The sequence below is a fragment of the Lycorma delicatula genome, chromosome 2 (genome assembly GCF_047948215.1).
Source record: "Lycorma delicatula isolate Av1 chromosome 2, ASM4794821v1, whole genome shotgun sequence".
NCBI lineage: Eukaryota > Metazoa > Arthropoda > Insecta > Hemiptera > Fulgoridae > Lycorma > Lycorma delicatula.
In genome coordinates, this window is record NC_134456.1 from 15,383,419 (window position 1) to 15,410,056 (window position 26,638).

The 26,638-nt window shown below is 31.8% G+C and overlaps 2 protein-coding genes across 6 annotated transcripts in view; both read left to right on the top strand.

Moving 5' to 3' along the window:
- The window catches only part of LOC142319839 (uncharacterized), a 92,345-nt gene extending 86,588 nt beyond the window's left edge, over window positions 1-5,757 (top strand). The window contains exon 7 of the mRNA XM_075357510.1: window positions 5,585-5,757. Within this exon, the coding sequence (XP_075213625.1) occupies window positions 5,585-5,757 (173 nt within the window). The remainder of the gene's footprint in view (window positions 1-5,584) is intronic.
- The window catches only part of LOC142320490 (uncharacterized), a 95,583-nt gene that overhangs the window by 30,123 nt on the left and 38,822 nt on the right, over window positions 1-26,638 (top strand). For all 5 annotated transcript variants that reach the window (XM_075358335.1, XM_075358337.1, XM_075358336.1 and 2 more), the window contains 2 exons: window positions 8,022-8,174; window positions 19,794-19,919. In XM_075358335.1, the coding sequence (XP_075214450.1) occupies window positions 8,025-8,174; window positions 19,794-19,919 (276 nt within the window). In that variant the 5' untranslated portion in view covers window positions 8,022-8,024. The remainder of the gene's footprint in view (window positions 1-8,021; window positions 8,175-19,793; window positions 19,920-26,638) is intronic.

Below are 26,638 nucleotides of genomic sequence, written 5' to 3' on the forward strand. Positions count from 1 at the left end.
TATTTTTTAGTATCATTTGATAATAACTTATTAAAATATTCGCTTAAAAACACTACAGTGCAACGGTGCTTAATTTAAATTTCTATGTATACAGAAACAAATACATAATTTGTTTTTACTAATTATCTTCTCTTTCCAGCTTGTTTTTGGACAGATTTGGCAATCAAAGAGCCCTTGCTTTCCGCCATCTTCTGATAACTACTGAAAAAACAACTAAACCGCTTTCATATTCCTTCTACCGACTAAACTAGAAAAGGGAACGAACAAGGAATATTCCATACACTTGCGAAGTAAAAAAAAAAACTACCTTCTACCAGATGCCAGGGTCAGCACTGCGAGAGCAACAGTGCTCTCTCTCTCTCTCTCCCTCGCAGTCTTGTGTGCAGCTTCCTTTGTGTGTACGCACATAGGAAGATGGTGTTTGATCTGTGAAGCGCCACAGTTCCATACAAAGATTTTTGTATGAAAAAAAGATCATTTTCATAAACTGTGGGTGGGAGATAGCTATTGACATTAAGCTAAGGATTATATATTGTACAAGTTTAAAGAAAGAAGGACTCATTATATTAAATGCTTTCAATAATATGAAGTAGAAATAGCGGGTGCCCCACATTTCATTAATATGTAACTTTAATGTCATTTTTATTGATATAGTTTTGAAGTTTGCTTTGTTATTACAAAATGCAAATCTATGTAAACTGCAATCTAGTGGTAGAAATATATATATATATATATATATATATATATATATATATAGGTTACCCTAGTTGAATTTTAATTTTATAATTTTTACCGTAATCTTCTTTTGTATTATAATATACTTTTTTTTGTTTAGCTTATTGTTTTTCAGTTTTCAATACAAGCCAGTTTTGGTTAATTAATTCGTGTAGGATGTTTGTATATTTTTTAACTTCATCATTGTAATTTAAAATACAATATCTTTTATTAAAATGGGAATGCAAGGAAATCTCATTTTTACTTCCTTGTACAAAGTAAAGGAAATATTGTGATCATAAAAAATTTCGGTTTTAAGACTTTAACGGAAATATCCATTTTGACCATCCCTGGATCCATTTTGATTAGTTTTGGTGTGACATTGTATGTTTTTACATACATATGTATGTAAAATACATAACTCAAAACAATTAGCCATAGGATGTTGAAATTTTGGATTTACGATTGTTATAAGATCTAGTTGCGCACTACCCCTTTTGATTGCAATTGACTGGACCAAAAGTATCTAAAAAAGCCCAAAATACAAAAAATCTGGAGTTTGGGTATTTTCTTAACTGCAATAATAAGCTCTCATTTAGAGCTTTTCAATGATATGCCATAAGTGGTATTTACTTTCATCGGTTCCAGAGTTATAGCCAAATAAAATTTTAATTAATGAAATATTTGAATCTTACAAGGGGAAGGCACATCGGTTTAAATCCGACTTCATCTTTTGTTTTTTTTTTTAATTTTTTTTCAATATATTAATTAAAAAAAAAAAAGTGTATGTAATTTAATATGCGTGCAAGGAAGTCATGTGATGTTCACTTAAGATTTTTTGTTTTAATAGGAAGACAAAAATAAACACAAAACAAATTTATAAATTGATTGATTTATAAATCAATCGGTCTGTAAAGTTTATTGTTACACAATGTAACATTTAATCTATACAAATCACCTCGATAAAGTTATACATTTCTCACTAAAGTACTTTTTTCATGAACTGCTTTGTATCCTAACCAGTATTATTTTTCAATAATTTAAATTTTTTTATAAATTAACAAAAAAAATGTTACATTCTAAATTTAGATTAGTCTGAAAAAATCGTGACGGAGGAAGTAGGAAGTTAAATCCTACTGGAAGAGAATTTGTTTGTCTTAACATATAGGTTGTTTAATATTTAAAATTTGGGATAACAGAATGGTAGAACACTGGTTTTCTAATCAAAGGATTACTAATTATTTCAAATAAAATTATTTATTAACCGCAGCTATGTGTACTTCCTGATTTTCAATCGCTATGTATTTCTTTGTGAGAAAAGTCTGAGTGCTGTCGAATGTAATCAAATAATATTTGGTCTTTTTTACTTGTCTGGTATGTTGGGGAACTTTATCTCCCAAAATTGCTGAATTTCTGGTGACATATAAGCAATAGAAATTTTGCTACCCATTTTAGATCTTACAAGATGTTCACGAAGTACAGCATCGTACTTTGTGATTAAGTGCAGCAATTCTAAAACGTTGCCTCGATTAACGCTGATATTGTTTACTCTGTGACCACCTTGTTTGGATTCACATGTTTTCTTCATACTTTTGCTTGATGTAAACATGGCCTATCATTTTCTATTTTTTATTAATGAACCAGCTGAGCTTAGGTATTGTTAAGCAATTATTAACTATAATTTCACTTTTCTTTACAATGTCATTCAATTATGAATGAACAAAAATATTACATTGTAGTTTTTTTCACTACATTGAAACTGGGTTCGTAACTTATGTTAACACCTTTATTTACATAATATTAGTGTAATTTAGTTTTACTTTGTTTTTTGGCCATATTAGTTAATTGTAATCATTGTGGATAAAGTACAATTAAGACAAATAAAATAAATTAAGGCTTTCATTGCAAGAATTAGAACACTCAAAAAGATTTAACACATTCAAAAATTACAGTATTTACATATGGCACTAAGAGACGAAGCCTTAGCCATTATTAAAAATCTTCCAATAAACAATGAAAATTAAATCGCATTAGATTTATTGATAAAACAATTTGATAACAAATGTATGATTGCATATTATTTTAATACAGATCGCATTTTTAAAAGATAATCATTAGATCCTATTGACATTTCATTTGTCAACTCATTTGAGGCATTGAAACTCCCAGTTAACAAGGTTAGAATATAATACTGCCAGATTGTGGAACAAAAGATTATCAAATAAGGGGTTTTCAAAAAGTATTACAACTCAGTTCAGTATTGGAAATGTTAAAGGACAAGATTACAACAATGCATTTAAGTCTCATCGCAAACATCCTACTTCAAACATTAACAAGATTCATAAACAACATAATGTTATTATTCTAGATCTAACTTTAAGCATTGTTTATTTTGAAAGTTCAGTCATCAGTTACAAAAATGCTATAAGTTTTTCCAATGATGAATGAAGATACTTTTTAAAAAATAACTGTCTCATATGTTTTCACAGAGGTCATAGTAACAATCAGTGTTGCTCAAATAACTTATGTGATTTATGTGAACGACACTACACACTCGTTCATACTGATAAGATAAGTAATGATAAATTTAATAATAATGACTATTGTTTACAATTAAACAAAAATGTAATTTTGTATACTGCTGTATGTAATGTAGACAATGTTTTTGGTCATTCTTATTTGTGTAGTCTTGTTAGACTTAGGCATATACGTTTGTTTGCAAATTGGGATTTCAATTCAATAAACATTTGCCTATTTCAGGCATAAATAATGCATTAGTCAAATCTGATTATGGTGTGGTACTTCATTGCATTCACGATAAAAAAACGTTTCATTCAAGGTGTATTGTGCTGTTTTGCCAGACATAAACTAACCTTCCATTACATAGAGTTGAAACTTCTTATCTTAATCTACCTTATATTAACTAATATCGATATTTTAATTGAGCCCAATTTTATTTAGATATTATATTACCTTGTCCTAATTTATTCGAAATTTAAGATATCCTGTTATTCAAGAGAGATTTTCTTCCTCACACAAATGATTTAAATGTAAACCTCAAAAATGTATGCTTATAAACCCACATTTATAATAATGCTATTGTGAAATGAATAATGGATTTATTTATTGAACATTATTACAAAAAAATGACAAAACTACTAAAGTTATTAATAATTGAGTTTCAGATTAACGTAATTTTTCTTATTGGCTCCTTCCTGTAGTAAATAGGAATGAAATAAAATTAGCTGTATATGGCATTTTGGAAGAAACAGTTTCATTAATCTGAGACTGGTAGTCAAACTTTAAACCTAATATGGATTCAATTAAAAGTAAAACAAATGAATTTAGAGAATTAAAACTACATTCAGATTTTTAAAGGAAGACAAAATGGAAGAAGTTAATGAATAAATTTTTCTCCAAGGGAAGTAATTTCGTTAAATCATTTTAAAACAAATTTTAACTTTTCCCTTTTACTAAACAATTCAAAATTTATTTTTATTTGTTATTATAAGCTCAAGTTATGTCACTTGAACATTCTCCAAAATTCTACTTATCTTTTGATCTCAATATGTTTAATAAGTACTACAGGTTAATTAATTCTTCTTAACATTATATCTTCTCATATTTTTTATAGAAGATCGGTGCTTTGGCACCGTTGTTGTCTGTTACTACCTTGGGTTTCATGTTGTCCTTCCGTCTCTTCTATTTTGTTACCGTTTCATCTCTGTGTTTTGTTGAAAGCATTAACACATCCCTGTTATATTTCCATTTCAATATTTCTTTTTTTGTACCTGAACATTGGGGTATAGACTATATCACCTTTTTTCAATTTGATTTCTGTTAATTGTTTTGGATTTCTATTTTCATTAACCCTTAAGGTACTAACAAGATGTGTATAACAATCGAGTAACTGAGAAACCAACGATACACTTTTGTATCAACTGTCACAATAAAATGATCGTCCAGCATCAAGTAATGGTCCAGAAAGCTCCAACAAATATGTTTCTGGAACTGCTCTATTCTTTTCCAGCATATATAATGAGATTCCTTGTGAAGCCAAAGACAAGGAATTAATTTGGAATGTTTCATCCCATGCTGTTTTTTTTTTTGTTTGAACAGTATTGATGAAAGACAAGCCATACTCTGAAAGGCATTATTTTTTATTGATACACCTTTCTTAATGGGAAGCAAGTCGATGAGTTGTTGAACTTTGTACAGTGTGTCACCTTCTGATGCATTTCCATTATTTGAACCATGGAACATTCTCAAAAGAATCTGAAATCTCTTTACTAACATGGTTAGAATACAACAGACTTGCTTTATACTCACCATTGTATAAAGACCAATCCACAAAATATCCCAAAGAAATTTTCATTTTATTTGTACTGGTTGGATGAATCTTTTATTCTGCATAATGATTTGTCTCGTCGACTAATAAATTAAAAATGGCATCATTGATGAACAGTACATAAATAGCTTTCTTGGGAGTTGGTGCCTGTACCTTCACTATTATTTCATCATTAACTAATAGGGAAAAACTGGTCTTCACTGGAAGGTCCCCATAAGATATCATCTTGTATCTAAGTTATTAATGCGGTTAGGTTAGATTCAGTATCTCCATTGTTTTCATGTCCTAGAGCCTTGTTGAATACCTGGAGCGTTGGAGGCTCCAGTGATGCACACTTCATAACACTGAGATCAGAAATACAAGAAATCGGAGTATTGTTGCCGTTACTTATATCAGCTGAATTACTAGCAGAATCATACAAATTCATAGTTCCATCTTAACTTTCCTCAATCGCTTTCTATAAACCTCTGATTTTTGTCCTGTTATTTAGAACTGCTTTGTTAAATTCTGATTTGTATTCAGGGTTTTCATCAGAATCTGTGCTAAAATCAGCATTATCAGTAGAACCATTTAAAAATACATCATTCAATATACAAGAGATTCCAAATTGCACGGCAATCTCTGGAGAGATGATTCTATTGCCTAATATAAGAAAAAAAGTTCATATAAACATAAGTCAGAAAATGGTTAGTTAGCAAAAGCAAAACATTTAGCCCTGGATTCTGCTCCCTTTGTGAAATTAAACAGTTTCAATATTCTTGTGTGTAAATTGAGGGGTAAATTTGGTGCTTCCTTGTGGTGTTTCATCTAAGAAATTGAATAAAAATGGACCTCACTTAGTTTTTAAGAAAACCTTTCGGAGAGATGGGTTCGAGAAACAAGTTTTGCTTAAACCACAATAATTTTATTTTGTAAAAAATGCTAACGCTGAAGAAGCAGTATTGAATGTTGTGGAAGTATCTCCCACCTCAAGCACCAGAAGGTTGTAACATCGCTTTCATGTTTCACATCCAAGCGTGTGACATGAGCAATCAAGCAATAGCACCAATTATACCCTTAAAATGCAACATGTGTACAAGAGTTATTACCACTTGATTTTGATAAAATGGATGAAATTTTGTCAACGGTTGATTAGAAATTGTGAACATCATCCCAATTTCCTAAATAATATTCTAATTACTGATGAATCCTGTTTTACAAGAAATGTCATTGTAAATTATCATAATACTGTCACTTTGACAAAAAAAAATTCCCATCAGTCTGCTGCAAGTAATTTCCTATGCACGTTTATTTGGTTAATGTGTGCTGTGGTCTTGATGATAATTTCATAGGCCCCTTTTTTTATCACTAAGCTTCAAAGGAGTTTGGTACTTGCATTTTTTTAAGACAATACTAATGTAACTTTTGGAAGATATTTCACTTGCAGAAAGAGTGCAGATATGGTTTTTCAATGATGGCACAACTTTTAACGCACCGAGTTGGTCTAGTGGTGAACTCGTTTTCACAAATCAGCTGTTTTTAAAGTCGAGAGTTCTAAGATTCAAATCATAGTAAAGGCACTTTTCTACAAATTTGAGCACTAAATCATCGATATGGGTGTTATTTGGTGGTTGGGCTTCAATTAACCACACATCTCAGAAATGGTCGACCTGAGACTGTACAAGACTACACTTCATTTATATTCACACATATCAACCTCATTCATCCTCTCAAGTAATCGTAACTGTGGTTCCAGTGGCTAAACACAAAAAGGAAAAAAAAAGCGCACCTGCTCACTACTGTCGTGATGTGATGAATCATTTAAATAACACATTTAGTAAGCAATGGATTGGTCAAAACGGACCAGTAAAATTGGTTATCTTGATCTTCTGATCCCATGTCATCGGACTTTTTCTTTGGGGTTGGATGAAGTCGTTAGTCTATTCGCTTATGTTGGCATACAAGAATTGAAACATCGTATGGTAGTAGCTGCAGCTACTACTATTAGGAATAATAATGATGCTATTAGACATCCCCAGCTAGCACTGATTTGCTGAGCTGAAATATACATTGAACAGAATGGCGACCACATTGAGCAACTGCTTTGAAGAAATGTTTGTAGATTTATCAAGAACAGTTTTGATATTTGATAATTTTTAGAAAAAAACAAAAAGTATGTAATTTTTGTTTTTTAAAATGTATTACTTTCCCGTTTAGTGCTACAGCTGTAGGAGGGAAAGTATTGTAATGGTCAAATTTGGGCAATATGTTAACTATTAAAAAAAATATTCCCTAAAATTTTTTTTTTGAAATGGCTCCCTACCCCAAAAAATGCCCTAAATTAGTGGCTAAGTGGTTATACTGGATCTGTAGTACCCCCCTGTCACCACAAGGAGTGGTTGTGTAGCACTGATGTAAAGCAGTAAGTGTGTGAATTGTAATTAGAGTTAATAAATTAAATAAACAAAAGAATATTGTATTTAAATAAAATTATAAATATTTTAAATTCAGTTGTGTGTTAGTGTGTGTAAGTTGCATATCATAAAAAAGGCATATGATGTGAAAGTCCTACAACTATGTTATCAGCTTTTTTATTCATTTCTTTGTTTTGTTATGTTTTTTATTTGTTTTCATTTACATTAAATTGTTCATACATTGATGAGAATTGTTCTATTTAAAATCTTATCACATTTCTGATCCAGATTGTGCATTATGTTTTTTAAAGTTCCAGAATTTGTGTGTAATTTTAAAAGATGTTATTTATATTAATTTTCTTAGAAGTAGATTCTCTGTAAAGTTAAGTAGATTTTTTCATATGAGGTTATATCAAATATAACCTCATTCAGGCCACCATTAAATATTAAACCAAGAATAATCATTAAGGAATTGCAAGAGACGTGTCATGAAGTCTTTTTATATAGTTTTTTTTATTTTATTAAGATAATTTATTTTTATTTTAGTTTGTTTTTTTTTTTTACAGATAATGAACGAGCCTGTAAATAATTCTTTTAATAATGAAGCTCTGCCTCTTAGTAAAAGTATTAAATTAGAGAATGAACCGGATAATGTAGGAAACATGATATGCATTTTTTTACCAAATCACAGGACGGGAACGAATACATCATTTGATCATGTAAGTTTTTAATTTTTTGTTTATTTGACTGTCTGAGGATTATGAAGCAATATTTTGCATTCATTCCTCATATTTCTGTGTTTTCTTTACTGATTTTCCATCAATTTTTCATTCTTTTACTTTGTTTTTGGCTTCTCTCTTTTGACCAAATGTTGTTGTTTTTTGTTTCTCCTTCTCTTTGAAATCTATGAAATCTTGTAGTGATTTTCTGAAGATTGTTCTATATTGCACGATCTCCTTCAGATATCTTCATTTCATTTAGAAACACCGAAATTTATTGATTTGCATTGTTTTTGCTGTAAATATAGTTGAAGATCTTTTTTCTGAGCTTGAAAAAAAGATTTGGCTCTTCATTTTTTGATGTAATCTGACATTTTCAATTTCATTGTGTTTGTAAATATCTTTATTACTTCTTAATTTGCATCCATTTCTTGTATTTTTAGTAGTTGTAGCATTTTTCTCAAGTTTTTACTTGCCTTTTTTTTTTTTATTTGACTTATTTCATCTGATTTCAAACTAAAGATGCATCTGATGCAAACGGGTCCTCCCCAGTTTTATTTAGTGGTGTGTTCAAATTTGTTTCATCTTCCCATTCTCTTATTGCTTTCGCTAGGACACAGATAAAATATTTTTAAGCTAATTCATTCCCTTGTCTTATTAATGTTTTAATTTCTAATTCTTCTGACACCTCTAATTTTATATTTGTCAGAGTCTGTTTAATAATGTAAAATTGTTTCGGGATTTATACCAAATAATAAGGTTGTTAAATGAAGAATAAATTCTGTAGATTGAGTTGTAACTCTTTTTGAAATCTATGAAGACAATTACTTAGTTTTTATACCTTGTCATTTTTCCCTTATTTTTTTAAGGTTCAAGATTTGTTCTGCACTTCTGTTTCTGAATCCTTCTTGGTATTCTCCCAGTTAGCGTTTAAAATTAATTTCATCTATTTGGAAGTGCTTGGATGTTTATCAGATGTAAGAGGGAAATCCTTTTGTTGTTATTTATTCTGTTTTATCTTTTTATTTGTGTAGTGGATGTATTAATGCATTTTTCAGTCTTGTGAAGTTTTTTTCAGTTTTTCATATCTTTTCTTAGAAGAAGTTCTTCACTTTTTCTTGGCTGTTTTCATGATTCTTTCTCTAATTTTGTTGCACTCAAGCATTCACCTTGTTTAATTTCTGGCTAATCTTTCAAAGTACTTACTACAATTTTGCAATTGTCTTTGTTGTTAAGACCTAACTTTCCATTTTTATCCAAAGAAATGGCTGGATGATTAACAGCAATTTACCTCTTTATTTATTCAAATAAACAGGCATGAAATCCATTAATACAAAATCATATAAAAAAAAACAATAACAAAAGATTAATAGTTAACAAAATTAACATTCATAAGATAGAATAGGTCTTGATTTATTGGCAAATATTAAATCTATCCTCATCAGATGTGATTCAATACTTGCTACTTTTAACAAATTTGAAATATGAATTATTAAGTTATGATGAGCAAAGTGTATAGAATCACTGATTTTATAGGCAGCACATTTAAGAAAGATTGTATGAGGTATGTCTGATAAATTTAATTGCAAATCAGTAAAAGGTCACCAGAAAACAGAGCAATAATTTAGTACTGGATAAAAAAAAGCATAACCGTAAAGTTCTGAAGAGTTAATATTTCTAAAATTTGTAAAGAATAACGTTTAAAATTTTGAATGATTTAGATAAGTATAACCAATCTATTTACTTAGGATAACTTGATATCAATAATTCAGGGTCATTCATGGGAACTGGATGTTTTTGAAGTGGGTTGTACTCGGGCGTTTGTGGTGGGAGGGGCACGTCTTTAACAGTAGCTATCTTTTGTGTTGTAATATTATTCAGTAAATAATTATGTCAACATTAGCAGACTTTCCAAATTGAATATGAAAACATTCTTTTTAAGTTACAAGAAATAACATTTGTCGCATCACTTTTGCATAGATGCAAGTCAATTTGAAGTAATTGAATATCAACTATATTTGTAATAGGCTTAAACAATTTCATATCATTTGCAAATAAAAAAAAAAAAAAAATGGGAATAGTATATTATTAAACTAATGTCATTTATAAATATTGTGAAAATTGGAGATCCCAGATGCATGCCTTGTCACACTCCACATGTAACGTAAAAGGCTTAGAGGTAAAATTACCAATTTTAACACAGGGAATTCAGTTTGTAAAATAAATATACTCAAGACAACAATTTATTATTAAATCCACATAAAACAAGCATTCTAATAAGTAATTTTATATTGAGTATATCAAATGCACCATGAAAATATTTAAAAATTGCTTCTAGATATCTTCCATATGTGCACATAAGTTAATTTGTGTAATTTACTTTCAAAAAACCAAGTTGTTCAGAAATATAAATTACCGTATGCATGTTCTAATTTTCATACAAACTAAATTATCTAAGAGTTCGGCAGAAACATTGCATTTGCTGATAGGACAATAATTATTGATATCTGAGTGTTACGACTAGTAAAAACACCAGAATTCAAATAACTATTGAAGAGTTTAGTTAAGAACTGTACAAAAAAGCAGAGCATTTCTTAACTAAAAGAGGATGAATATTTTCTGGGTCCATCAAAGAATTATCATTAAATTGACAAATGGTCTCATCAGCACCATTCTTAGTTAAAGTAATTTGACTGAATTAATTAATCATATTAGTTAAATGTAATATCAGTCTAGGAAAAATCATTGTTAATATAGACAGTGTCACATTTTTAGCAAAACGTCTACAATACCATCGCCCTCAGCATATTCATTTTAAAAACAAATATGAAATGGATGAGATGTATTGTTGTCTATTTTATTAGCAAATTTAAAAAAATATTTGGGAACAGTATATAAAAATTTCTCAACTTTAACAATGTAATTTAATAATAAATCTCTATGACTCAGAGTATTACATTCAATTTGTTTTTAAATAATTCTTAATAATAAGTAGATATGTGTTGTATTTGAAGCCTATACAACTTTTCCTTATTAATATTTGCGATAATAAGTTCACTACAGAAATGCTTCAGAAAATTAATTTTTTTTATAACTACTTTTGTTGTATATGTATCAACAATGTTAATATATAATCAGGTCAATCCATTTAAAGTGACCCAAAGGTGGTTGCTTGACCAATTCAAATAAGAATGAAACTTACCCACTTGTTTTCTACGTATCTCAGGACCTTAAAACTAATTTCTCTAAATTTTTTATTTAAGCAGTTTATCTATGGCGGCCATTTTTGTTACGGTGCGCCCACCTATTCTTGTGATTGCAAGGGTGTATGGCAAACATTGTAACTAAAAACCTATTGATCCTGGAAGGTTAAAACAAAAAGCAATTTATTCATATTTTCTCAAGGTAAAAGGTTGCTCTAGTGATTTTTTTACCTATCTCTCTTCTTTCTATGAGAAAATTACCCTCAAATAAAGCTGAACATGAAAAACTGTGAAATTTCACTTTTGGTAATTGTTTTCGAGAGGCAGGGATGGCTTACACAGTTTTTTGAATTATTTTTTTATGTATAAGTATATGTAGTAGTTTTACCGTAAATCATATTAATGATGATACACTTACCCCTAAATTTTTATGAATTTTTGAAAACTAATTTTTATTTAAAAATTCAGATTTTGGCTTCAAATAACTCTGATGAGGCTGATGATAAAAATGTCAAATTTGTACAACTTAGTGTTTTTGTAGATGTTTATGGCAAATTAGAAAAGTTTCTTGTGTATTGTACTAATAAAGAAGTTTAACTTCTCAAAAATCATGAAAAACCTGTTAAAAGCAATACTGTTTTGAGTCAAAAAAGAGGTGCTCCAAGGGAGTTTCTTGTCTTCTTGGCACTTCAATATTTTTATACAAATTACTATAGTTGAACTAGACTTGTTCGAGCCATTCAACTGCAGTGTTCATGTTATAACAGGCGCTTGAAGTTATTTCCAGTTGTCAGGAAAATTAATATTGTTGCAACATGCTCATTTATGCTTGTTGCATCATTTAGCTTTGCAGTTACAGACTGGTCAGTCTGATATTAGTCAAGGACCTGCTCACATCTTTATAGAGTGTCACAAATTTCATCTTGTGTTCAGGAGTTTTTTAAAATAAGTTTTACTTAATAATATTATATTTGCAAATTTTAAATCAGTTAAATTTTTACATTATTTTCTAGTAATTTCGCATAAAACAATGTTCTGTAGGAATTTATGTGAATGAAGAGTGTCGTAAAACAGTGTATGGAACCAAAAGAACTCACTAAAATTTGTAAATTTAATGTGAAAACAACTTATTTTTTATTTGTTAATTCAGATGTTGTCACTAATGTTTGTAAATGTCTTCAAAAAGAGTTAAAATTTCAAAATTCAGTCACCTGTATGGACAGCTCTGTTGTGACCCTTTGAGAACTCATAAAAAAAAACAGTTAAGAATAACTTAATACAAATAACATTAGAGCAAGCTCTTAAAGAACACATTTTTCCAAATGTAATTTTAGTTCCTGGAAATTATCTTTCTGTAAACTATTTCAAAATTATTTTTTCTCGGCAGAACAAAAAACTATATGAATTCAAAAACCAAGAGCAATACATTGCTCCACATCACAATATTGAACAATTTGATGCTGCTTGTAGCATTTTGGGTGTATCAACTCCATCAAAACTGAAAACATTCAGTATGGATCAAAGGCCATCAGCATTCAAATTTAAAATAAATACGGTACCACAATAAATAAAACTTTCATTGTTACAAAAACGCTATTTCATTGAAGTACAATTTAATTTTTGCTACAATTTATTTTTTATTCCATAGTGTTTACAAAAATGAACCAATACAAAAACAAAAATGAATTCTTGAAAAATCATTTAGGCTACTTATTGAAATTTCAGTTTTGATAAGTTTTGCTAAAGTTTTTGTATCAAAATTGTATTTGGATACTGGTATTGGTTAAGTTATTAAATTAGATGTATCATTAATAATTAAAAAAACCTATTTTAAAAATACTGAAAACATCAACTTCAACACAAGAAACTTTTTATTTGCCATAAACATCTACAAAAACAGTCCAACAATTGTGCAAAATTGAGATTTTTATCACCAGCCCCATCAGAGTTATTTGAAGCAAAAATTTTAATTTAAAAAAATAATTAGTTTTCAGAAATAGATAAAATTTTAGGGGTAAGAATATCACCATTAATATTATTTATGGCAAAACTACTAACATATACCTACATAAAAAAAATTATTCAAACTGTATATGCCATCCCTGCCACTTGAAAAAAATTACCAAAAGTGAAATTTCACACAGTTTTTCATGTTCAATGTTATTTGTAATTTTCTCATAGAAAGAAAAGAGATAGGTAAATAAGTCACTAAACCAGTCCTTTACTTTGAGAAAATATGAATAAATCGCTTTTTGTTTCACCTTTCTAGGACCAGTAGTTTTTTAGATACGATTTTTTCCGTAAACCTTTACAATTACAGAAATGTGTGTGCACACCGAAACAAAAATGGTTGCCACAGGTACTGTGCTTAAATAAAACATAAATAAAAAAATAGTGAAACAAGTTGGTAAGTTTCATTCTTTTTTGAATTTTTCAAGCAACCAGTTTATGTTTTTCTAGGACATTTCAAAAGGATTGACTCAGTTGCATTTCCTCTGCAAAAATTTCTATATCATGATCAATATTAAATCCTGGTCAGCATGGCATTTTTTCATACACTACAAAATTTGATTCCCATGTTCTATGCACATGGGTCAAACCTCGCACATTAAAGTCACTTAATAATAATAATAATAATAATAATTGAACTATGACTGCACTGTTAATGTGTGTGGTAAGTGAATTAAAGATACAATTTATCTTTAACCATTCATGGGGCTCATCATGTTCTTCCCAAGGCAGTGTGGTTGATCAACTGAGGCAGAACTTAGATTTCTGCTTATGGAACGATGAATCTTACATGTTTGTATCATCTTCATCAGGTACATTTTCGTGCATTGATCTGTCGTGTTCAGCATCCCTACTTCCTTGTCTTAACTGGCGTGTTTCCAAAAACATTTTGTAAGCGATCATAGACCAGTTGTTATCTCAATCGATAGTAAGGGTTTGTCTCAGTCAGCTATGCAGAAGGATGGTTGGGAAAGCAGACTGGATCAGCTACAAAGCTTCAATTATCCAATACAACAAAAGTGGTGATGTGATCTACCAAATTTCCAATTTTTCACCGCTGATACTTGATAGTGCAAGTGAATATATCCCTCTAACATCTGGAAAATCAAGGCACCTGCTGTTCTGAAAAACAGAAATTGATAGAATGAAGAATGCAGAAGTGCATTAAGGGATCGTTGCAGTGCTTTGTGTCCTTTCAATCGGCCTATGATAGAATGCTTTGCGCCTACTGCAATGTGAAAGCTGTGTGCAATCGAGTGTTTCAGTGTGCTAAACAGAAATCATGGCTAAATTATGTCAGTACCATTTCTCAGACAATTGCATCATCTGTTGTTTGGAGAAAAGTACAGGCCATGTGCGGGTCAGGACAGTCACCACCGTCAATTGGACTGAAAAGCAACGGCATCCTCGTTACCTTACCAATTGGTGTGGTGAACGTGCTTAGTTACTCTTTTAGGTCAGTTTCACTTATCATCATACTGTCCTGAGTTTATGAATTATAAGTTGCAGTTAAAAAGTGTGCCTTTTATTAGCGAAGAATTGCATAATGAATTAAAAGTTGCTTTTTCTTCTCATTACGGGAGGTGTGCCTTGAATATTTCCCATGATATTTCCACTGGAAATGCTATATGATATCGATCATATAGTTGCCTTGGAATCTGCTATTCAAAACACCTTTCTACTTTGCCAATGCCTGGTTGCTGTATTTTTTGATGTCCAAAAGAAGTATGTCACGGCTTGGAGGAGAGGAATCCTAAATACACTGTGTGAATGCAGTATTCTAGAAAATCTTGCATTTATCAGGGGTTTCATCCTGTCAGCCGTTTTGAGTAGTCGGCCCTTTTGAGTTTGAGTTGGAAAGATGATATCTGAAAATTTCACACTAGAAAACTGAATGCTTCAGGGAATTGTCCTAAGTGTTACTTTATTTGCCGTAGCTATAAATATTAAAACTAACTAACTCTTTATTTGTTGATGATTTTTCAATTTACGTAGCATCTAGAACTTTGTAACTACTAGCGAGAGACTGCTCCAAAATAAAACAACCCATTTAGAATTGTGGTGTAAAATGACTGAATTTGCATTTTCTCCAGGGAATATGCAAATGAAATAACATCTACTTTTAATTTTGAGGGAAGATACTGACCCTCAATTGTTTTTGCATGGTGAACCAGTTGAACTATATACAGTGGTTAGATTTTTAATAATGTTGTTTGATCAATGACTAATGTCTGTAACATTTTTAAAGGAGCTGAAAGTAAAATTTTAAAAACGATAGACATGCAGAGAGAGTTTTATCTAATAATCGATGAGGAGCTGATTGAGTATGCATGTTGCACTTTTACTGAGTTCTAGTCCATTCTTACATGGAGTACAACTGTGTAGCTTATTCATTCAGTTAGTCCACCATTCTTAGAATGCTAGCTAGATGTAGTTTATCATTCATTCATCCATCTTACTACAGGTGCATTTCATTCAAGCCCTGTTGAAAGTGGCGAAATGCCATTAGAATAGACAAAACCAAATAATCTGTACTTAGCTCTTATTAAAGTGCAACAAAATCATCCAATTTTTGATGTAGAGTTCTCTAACGCATATGAATCAATATGAGGAACAGTCGAGATCTACTGCTGGTTTTATTTCATTTTTTGGGTTCTTAGTTTTTAATTTTTGATATTTATTTACATACTATATGATTATCCTTTCTCGCTGATGAAAACGACACTTCCTTGTGCACCCATGAAAAAAGAAAACTGAAAGGATTCAGAACACAGATTATTTTTCACTATAGTAACTCATTTCTTGATTCACTAAGGCATTTTAGAAAAACACAACTCACGGAACAAAACTTGCTGAATTGAAGGATGAACAGTTTAAAACTGACAATAGTAGATTCATGTAGTAATATACACAACCAGTAATGGTGCTAATCGAAGCAGTGTTTAAGGTAACACTCAAATAACAAATTCAAACTTGCTCAGTTTGGTTTGTAAGTTGCTCACCGTATGTGTGTTATTTGTTATTGTTCGTCTAGAAATAATCTAACAGAGATTATTTCTACAATCAAGTAGCTGGGAACAATTGTGTACAAATTGTCACAATAAAATGTTCATCCAGCATCAAGTAATGGTCCAGCAAGCTCAGACACATAATTTTCTGCAACCCCTTTGCCTGAAACTGCTTCTTTTCCAGCATTTATCATGAGATTCCATGTGTGGCCATAGTAGATAAGGCATAATTTGAAAAGTTTCACCCCGTACTGATGTCATTTGTTTGCAGTAACAAAAAACAAGCCCTACTGTGAAAGCAATTATTTTTAATTGATTCATATTTTTTGTTGGGGATTCATTGCATATTGAATGTTTGGGAGAAGCAAGTCGATGAGTTGTCGAACATTGTACGCTTCTTGGAGGTTGGTGTCTGTACCTTTGCTGTTATTTAATCATTAACTAACTGTGGAAAAGGCATTGGGAAAAATAACTGGTTTTCACCAGAGGGTCCCCATATCTAAATTATTAACTGCAGTGAAGATTAGATTTATTGTTTCTTTCCCTGTTACCATTGTGTTGTGCATTGTTGAAAACATTGGACCGTTGGAGGCACCAATAGTGCATACTTCAAAATACTCTGTTTCATCAGGAATTCAAGAAATCGGAGTAGTGTTGCTATTACTTGTATCAGCGGAATTACTAACAGAATCAGACAAATTCATAGTTCCATAACCTTTGCTTGGCCCACTCTCTATAAACCTTTTGATTTTTTGTTGTGTCATTTACAGCTGGTTTGTCAAATTTTGATCTGTATTCAGGATTTTCATCAAAATAGTTGCCAAAATCAGCATTATCACTAGAATCATTTAAAAATAAATTATCATTCAATATACAAATTGCATGGCAGTCTCTCGGGAGATGATTTTATTGCCAAACGTATGAAAAAATGTTCATAAAAACATAGGTCAGAAAACTGTTTACTTGTGAGATTTGCTTCGCAAAACATTTAGCTCTGCTTTCTACTGCCTTTGTGAAATTAAACTATACAAAAACTTCAGTGTATAATCGTTTTTGGTGCTTCCTTATGGTGTTTGATCTAAGAAATTGAATTGACCTCTCTTTCACTTAGTTTTTAATAAGAGTGTGGTAAAAAAGAAACATTTTTATTAGAAAATATACTTTTTTTTTAAATTTGGAATAAAATAACTTTACCAAGAAACAAAGAAAAATTTCTTGTTAACTTAGCAGAGAATTTACTTCTGAGAAAATTTTTGTAAATATGTCTTAAATTTAAACACAAATCTGAAAAGTTCAACTTTAATTAGAAACAGAACGCACAATCTGGATTGGAAAATGGATGTGATTTTAAACTGAACAATTTTCAGCAGTGTTTGGGCAAATAATGTAAATGATAAAAAAGAAGAAAACATATCAATAACAGAAAAAGAATAAAAAATATATTTCAAAAAATACCAGCCACATACCTTTTGGTTTTTTCTAAAAATTATTAAACATCAAAACTCTTCTTACTTGATAAATTTGCAAATATTTCTTCAAAGCAGTACCTCAGTGTGGCTGTCATTCTGTTCAATGCATAGTTCAGCTCGGCAAATCCATGCTAGTCAGGCACGTCTGATATCAAAATTATTATTCCCAATAGTAGCTCCTGCTTTTATCTCTAAGCACAGAGCTCAACTCTTTGAAGTAACTGAATATCAGCTACAATTGTAATGGACATAAACTATTTCATATCATTGGCAAATAAAAAAAAATGCAAATAACTTATTAAACTGTCATTTATAAGTAGTAGGAAAATTGTTGAACCAAAATGCATGCCGTGTCTTACTCCAGATCCAACATAAATAGGCTTAGAGATAAAATTATCGTTTTTAACACAGAGAATTCTGTTTGAGTGAAATTAATGTATCCAAGAGAATTTATTAAATCCACACGCAGCACGTTTTCTAATAAGTAATTTTATGTTAACTACATCAAACGCACAACGAAAATCTTTGTAAATTGCATCAAGATAATAACTGTCATTTAGCACATCAACAATATCTTCCAAATATGCACTTAAGTTCATTTGTCTAATTTACTTTCCAAAAAAACCATGTTGTTCAGAACTATAAGTTACTGTATTCAAGGTCTAATTTTTTCAAACAAACTAACTTATCCAAGAGTTTAGCGAAAAAATTGCATTTGCTGATAGGACAATCATTATTGATATCTGAATGTCACAACTAGGAAAAACATCAGTATTTAAATAACGATTGAAGAGCTTAGTTAAAAGTGAAGCGATCATTATTGTTAAATCTAATTTCAGTCTAGGAAAAATCAGTGTAGATACTTCCAAATTTTTTAGCAAAAACTTCTGCAATATAAGCACCTTTATCAGCATACTTATTTTCAAAACTAATAAGAGATGGATAAGATCTACTGTTGTCATTTTTATTAGCAAATTTTAAAAAATCTTTGGGATCAGTATATAAAGATTCCTCAAGTTTAACAATATAACTTAATAATAAATCTTTACGACTAAGAGTATTACGTACAATTTGTTCTTAAATAATTCATAATAAGTAGATCTACATTGTTTTTGAAGCTTATTAATAATTCTGGTAATAAGTTCACTAGAAAATCACTTATTCTTTTATGTTTACTTATGTTTATTTATTAGTATTTTCACTAGAGAAAATTAATTTTTTTTATAAGTACTTTTGGTACATATGTATTAATATATGGTTGCAATTCCTCAGCAAAAATTTCTATATCATGATCAATATAAATCCCAGTCAGCATGGTATTTTTTCATACACTACAAAATCAATTTCCATGTTCCACACACAAGCTTCAGACTTATATGTTGATATATAAAAAATAAAATAATAAATAAATATTGTTTAGAATCAAACTCTCATTTAGTAAATGTTGAATCTTACAAAATTAATATTTTTATAATCTGATATGTATTTATCACTTATAAGTAGAATTCAAAATTTTAGGTTAGATTATCTCTAAAATATTATCATATGAAATATGAATGCTGTCTGTAAAATTGGAAAAACTAAATGAAGTGAATTACCGCAGCAGTTTATCAGTTTATTTGATTGTAAATGATTAGATTTTGTTGAAGAATCTGTAAGGTGAAGAGCTAAATTTGGATGAAACCTGGCACATTAAAGTCACTTAATAATAATAATAATAATAATAATAATAATTGAACTATGGCTGCACTGTTAATGTATCTGGTAAGTGAATTAGAGATAGTTTTCTCTTCATAATAAAAATGATGAATTATTAATCATAATTATAATAATTATTTTTTTTTTTAATTTTAATTATAATAATTATTCAGAACAAAATATCATAAATATACTTACTTTGTAGCATTAATTTTTTATTTTGTGTTACAGCAGAAAGATTTAATGAGACTGAAGGAGGAACCGCTTGATATTAATAGTGATATTCCAAAAGATCCTTTAGCAATTGAAGATACAAACTTAGTTAAATCAGAAAATGTAAAAGTTGAAAATGAAGAGGTAAGGATGTTAGATTTTTCATACAGGGAACACCAATTTTCCAGATTTAGCCCTCTAATTACTCCAGCCCATAGCTCAGTCCCATAAAGCAGTGTGGTGTACGTCACTCCCATAAGTAACCTTCTATGATGCAGGGTCGGTCTGCCACTGTTTGGGAGGAGGCGAGTAGTCAGTCTCGCAGTCCTCTCAGATTTTTTAGCCACTCTATGGCTTGTATTCCAAATCTTAGCCTAGTGTCTATCCATATGATATCCACATCACTTCTATCATCAATCCCTAGCTCCTGTCTGAGAGGAAACAGCTTGTTTATATTGCGAACCTTCTGCACATCCTATCCTGAATGACATGGGCTCTGGGCTTTATGGCTATCCTTTCCAGTATGTTGTAAGGCCTGTCCTAAGGATCAATTTCTACATCTGTAATTAGCTTCTTCCAGGATCTCTTTTTAGCTTTGCGAATGCATGTAACTAGATCCTTACATTCGCGATATCTGTCTGCCATCCCAATCTCTTGTCTGCAATCGCGATATCTCTTTAAGGGCATCCCAACCCCATAGGGGAAGACATCCACCTTGTAACATTACGAGTTGTCACACCACCTCCTCTGTTCCGAGCCTTGAGGGGCCTTACTGGAGGTTGTCTTTAGACCCTCTAACTGATTACATCTCACAGTCATCAGCCAGGTCTCGTTCAGGATGCCACTAATGTAAATGCCTCGGCAGACGTTTGCATCAGTAAAGTACAAGTCAGATTTTGCCGGAAGCACAGACCCCACGCTTAGTCCAAATTTGACAACACCGTTTGTGACTGTGAATGCCTCAGAAAATGAACGAGTTATAAGTTAAATCATTGCTACACTCACACCAATCAAATTTATATTTTACGTAAGGTAGAAATTTAGACCTACATCCAAATAAGCCAACCAAATAAGTTAGGTGACTTAGCTAGATGAACTATACCCAATAAATTAGGTGACTTTGTTAGGTCACCTAACAAGGGAATGTAACCTCGTTTTTGTCCGCACAGTAGCCGGGGACAAACCCTGCATTTCCACCTGGTCCCATCATATGGAGTCTGTTCAGACAAACAAGATCCAGCGCCACAGCTGTCTGCATTAATAACCTTGCCTTGACTGTGAGTCCTAGTGGAGCCCCAATCTGTGGACCACACATTGAAATCAGCTGCAAGGAGTGCAGGGCAATTTACAGGAAGATCCCTTGCAATAGCGGCAAATTTCTCTCATACCTCTCAGTTGGGATATTCGGTGATATATAACAAAAGTAGAGGTAAATAACCCCGACTTGCCCTGATGAAGCTCTCCTGCAGGCGCACATCCTGGATGGGTGAAGTCCCACATGTCCAGATGGCGGCACCCTGTCTCCTGACAATACCACTTTGGTGGTGGGTGAGTGACATATGGCCCTGAGATGAGTATGATATTTGCTCCCATCTCTAAGGCATATCTGGCCAGTAGATCATGAGCCAATACAGCATGATTCAAGTTAACTTGAATTATCCTCATTTCCGTACTTTAATCTGGCCAGTCCTCATTAGCAGTCTCCCTTCCAGTTCCTCTAGGGCATGCAGTAGATCCTGTACATTGTCCTTTGATGCCACAGGACAGACATTTGGAAGTCTCCATAGAGTCTGCTGCCCTGTGGCCCTCACCACCACAGTTACAACATGCTCCAGTCCTTTTGTTTCAGCAGCTACTTCTTGCCGTATGGCCTGCCACAAAACATCTGAAGCACCTCAGGGGCTGCTCCATTATATCGACATGACAGAAGACCAAACTAATTCATATGCAGCCTTCTGCACGATTGACGCAGACAATGTTGCAGGGAACCAGCATGTGGCAACCTTATTGTCACTGTAACCAGTTCTGATGGTATAGCGCACATTTTCAGGCAGATGTGGACCAGCAGTTTCCATGAGTTTTTCATCTATGTCTTCCATTCTTATGTTACATTCAAGATCCTGGATGCTGAGTGCAGCAGTTATGGTTCTCTTGCACACTGATACTTCTTTAAGGGCGGTAGTAACCACCTGTTTAAATGCTCCAGCATTATTTTTATCTCTAATCTCATTTTGTCACCAGATTTCTGAATGAAAAGTATTTCAGCCTTGTCAGGGACTGTAACACCCATCCTGATGGTTCTCAGAAGGTCAGCATATGAAGTTTTTGTCTTCAATATGAGTGTCTATATTTAATGATTAGGCTGATCTTGCTGCTCGCTTCGCCAAGCAGAGGGGGATTTGCTGCCTGGTACAGCCACATAATAGTTCTGCTTACTCATCCTCCTGTCACATTCTAATATTTTATTTTACGCACGAAGGTAGCACACTTCATGCCTTAAATCTCTTGTCTGTACGGGTTCTATGTTTCTGCCGTTAATCCTTATTTTACTGAGGATGCCAACTAATGCCTGGGCCAGGTTGGAACTGTCGCCAGAATTTATGTAGGCTATATGGAATGTATCTTTACTGGAACCTGCTCTCCTATTTTCTCACCGACTAGTTTAGTCTCTATAGCAGCTGTCAAAACATTACTTGCCTGGATCCGTGAAGCATTCAATAACCACATCACCTGTGAGTGCCTCATTGTTAGAGCTTTTAATATTCTGCTCTTGGCAATCTCGCTATCTATTACTGTGACTGTATTCACTGTGGATACACTGCCGGAGAGGACTGTGTCCTCCGGCAGCCTGGTGTATGCATTACGATATGCCTTCACAGGTCATTTTTTCTTAATAAAATTGGTCGTGAGCTTGGTTGGAACTCCATCTCCAGGCCATCCAAGTTAAGACGATTTCAAAACAAAGAGCTGGTTGCGAAGGACACAATGAACAATAATATTGGGATTCTCTTCTAACTTTTTTTTTTTTTGAGTGCACACTCAGCATTTCCTCTGTGGTTTTCTAACAGATTCATTCTTTTCCATTTTCCGTGGAATACGAATTTGGGTCTTGCCAATGCCTCTAAAACTGCTGGTTCTGATCTTATTTTCTGTTGGTTACTATAGATTAATTTTTCAATAATACGTCCTGAAATTTTAACAATGTCATTTTCTTGTTAGGCCTATATATTTTATACAGTAAATATGCGTTATTCATCTGGCATTGTCAAACCACTTAAATACACAAATACCTTTTGTGGTATAACCTTGCTCAATTTCTCCGCTTGAAATTCTTTTATTAATATGGACTGGATTTTTTTTATGGTTTGCTTTCAGGGTCCCCGTTACATAAGTTTTTCTTTCCAACAATTCATCGGTCAAGAGGTGCATTACTGTAAAAATTATCCACATAAACACCGTGTCCTACATCTAAATAATCCTGGAGCAAGTGTTTTACAACCTCTTCTACTTGGATCGTACCACCCATTTGATTATCTTCAATATCTGAATTCATTAGGAAATTAAACACTTCTTCCAATGACAAGATTCTTTCTTCTGCAGTAACGAAGAGGTTTCTTTTATTTATTCCTGAAGGGCATGGTAGCTAAATTTTTATAAGTATATGTAAAAGTATATGAATCAATTAAGGTAAAGCAATATTTTCAAAGAAATTGAAATCATGTACACGATTATGTGACATAAAATAAGAACTACTCTCATTATGTGACCGATTTTTTAAATTTAATTTTTTATAAATTTTTAAACAGTATGCGCTAAAAAATGTTTTGTATTAAAAGTATTTAGTATTAATACTAAAGTAATCATCTGTAATAGTTTCAGCCAAGTGTATAAACATAATACAAGATAAGTAGAGTTTCTTATAATGACTAATTAATAATCAAAACCATATTGATTATGAATATATGTTTAAAAGTATTCAATTTTTTGTACATATTTAGTGGCTTTTTACAAGATATAATTAATTTAATGTTGTAATTGATACAGATTTCTGCAATTTACTTTTCCACGCAACTGATTTATCACAGTATTTAAGTAGAGTTTCACAGTTTATGTTTGAGTGACTTTGTCACAAAGGTAATTGGCATCACTGTATGCCTCAATTTGTCTAACAGTTGTTTTACTATAACTAATGCCATCTTCAGGAATAGATTTACAAATGTCTGAAATCTCTTTTACCAAATTAAAATGATGGTTGAATTTGTGCTCCAGATGCATTATTCAAGGCAAAACTTAAGTCTGGTGTTTTGCCTGAAGCTAAATAATTTAAGCTTCCATTTCCCTGTAATTTTCATCATTGGAGATTAGAGGAGAATTACCAGGTTACCAATCAAGTTCAGTTGGAAAGATTAAGGTTTACAGTCACTAAACCCATATTTTGGTCGAATTAACTTTGCATATACTGATTGGACCATCTCCATAAATTTGTCCATTACAATGTTTATCCCAAGATAATTTTCCACTTCATTTATTTTTAATTCAAATCAAGGATTTAACTTTGTGATTCAAAGGAAGATACTCATGATCATTGAAGAAGGCCCTGTAATAAGAACTGTCGTCAACATGAAAAAACACTACAATTTCTTTACTGTAAACAGCAGAGATCTGTCTTGCCATCTTCTAGACCAGACTGCTATAAGAAGTGTTAGGTATTTATACAAACACTTAGAAACTTGTTTAAGGCCATACAAATGTTTTAGTAATTCATACTCATTTTGTTTTCCATCTCATTTCCTTGAGGTTATTGCATGAACACATTCTTGTTTAGTTTGCCATTAAGGAAAGTGTTCACATCATGAGTAAGCTAAAATTGTCCTGACTGTCTTTAAGTGGGTAACAGGGCTGAAATTGTCAAAATAATCAATCCCTGGATGTTTGATGATAGCCCTTAGCAACTAGTCTTGCTTTATAGTTTATGATGTCATCTGAATCAGTCCCGACAGCACATACCCACTGGTTATCCACCACTCCACAATCTGGAGGTTTCTTCTCTAGCCTGCCGTATTTGATTCTGATGAAGAGAACTTATTTTTTCATCTATCACTTTCTTCCATTTAGACGCTCTGTCACTCTGCATAGCCTCATGATAATTTGAAGGTGATAGATGAAGAAAAAAATATTCCTCCTCTTGATAGCTGGAATGTCTATTTGTCCCTGGTTAATTAAATAGTATATGTCCTCATTGTTACCTGTTGATTTTTCTAAAGAAATCAAACTCATAGCTTCTTAGACATATCAGTAAGGTCTTTACTCTGTATGGAAGAAAAATTATGAATTTTTGATTCTTGTAATGTTTCTGGTCTGAATTTAAGATCCCTGCAGACAACCTTTTACTTGTCTAGAAAATAAACTCTATAACCGCAGTCTACATAACCAAACTGTAATGATTTTAAATCAAATTTTCATCTTTTATTGTCCAGAATCCAAGCAAAAAATTCTGTGACAATTGATATTCACTTACCTTTTCGGAAACAACTCAAAAGAGGTTTTTACTTTCACCTTCATTGGTGCTGTTCTATGTAATGTATATGAAGCAGAAAGGACTGCTTCATAACGTCACCCCTAAGCGATTTGGGTAAGTGGAGTGCAGAATGCAACCAGGATTTTGCCATCTCGCAAATGATTCTGTTTTCTGTGTCAGCTACTTCAGATTGTTGTGGAGTATAAGATAGTCAGAATGTTAACACTAGCATTAATTTTTCCAAGCCTGTTTTAACTATAACAGAATGTTTGTTATTACATGGACATTCATTTGATTTATGGCTCTTTAATTTGCATTTATAAGAAATAAGTCCCACTCACCAGTTTTTAGATGATGGCCTAATTTTCCACAAGAAAAACATTTCTTGTCATAGAGATTGGCCGTAGTGTGACTCCCCTTTATAGAATTAGATCTAGAAGCACACTTCTTGGGTTGAGAAACGCCCTTGAGTTAAAGATTTTTCTTGTCCTTTTAACCTCAATTCATAGTTTAAAAGTCGTTACTGCAATTTAGACCTTGTCTTCTGTTCTGTTGGCAAGTCATGCCATGTGATATAGATGGGGTAAAATTCTTAAGGCAATATTTGTAAAAGATCTGCAGATGTCATCCTCATATATTGTTTTGCCTAAGAGTGTCATCTCATTTGAAGTTCATCATATTTGGCTAGTGGAATGTCAGATTTTGTTTTAGTTTCAACCTTACTTCGTGGGCAGTGATGCAACTAGCTTCCCTAAAAAAATGTCTGTCTAGAAAAAGAATAATTCTTTTATTGGTCTCTACATTTGCTATGTTACATTAACAAGTATCTTCTGATAATAAGCACTTCCTGTCTCAGGCCTTACAAAGGTTGCATTAACAACTTGAAAAAATTATCTTTGCTTAAACATGTCTGCACAATAATATGCCTTATAAGGTTTTTAATTTTGTTTTTTTCCAACTTCAACAAATATTCCACAGATTGCCAACTAGACCAAAATCGGTTGATAATTATATTTAAATTTAAGTGTTGGAAATACTTATCTTTCCAATTGTATATTAGAAAACCACTACTTACTATGTCCAGTAAAACTCACTAAAATAAACTGAGATTGGTTACAAAAAACTATTTGAACACTCAACAAAATAACAAAAAACACAGACAGAATAAAAACATCATAACTAACTAATACATGTCTACTAAATAATATCGCAAATTATCGATTCTATTAAAAAGCCTCGGAAAATAAATAGAATCTCACAAAAATTAGAATTAAAAGTAATATTTGAAAGTGATGTTTATAAAACGTATGAACATTGTACATAAATATTAATACCCCTTTATAAT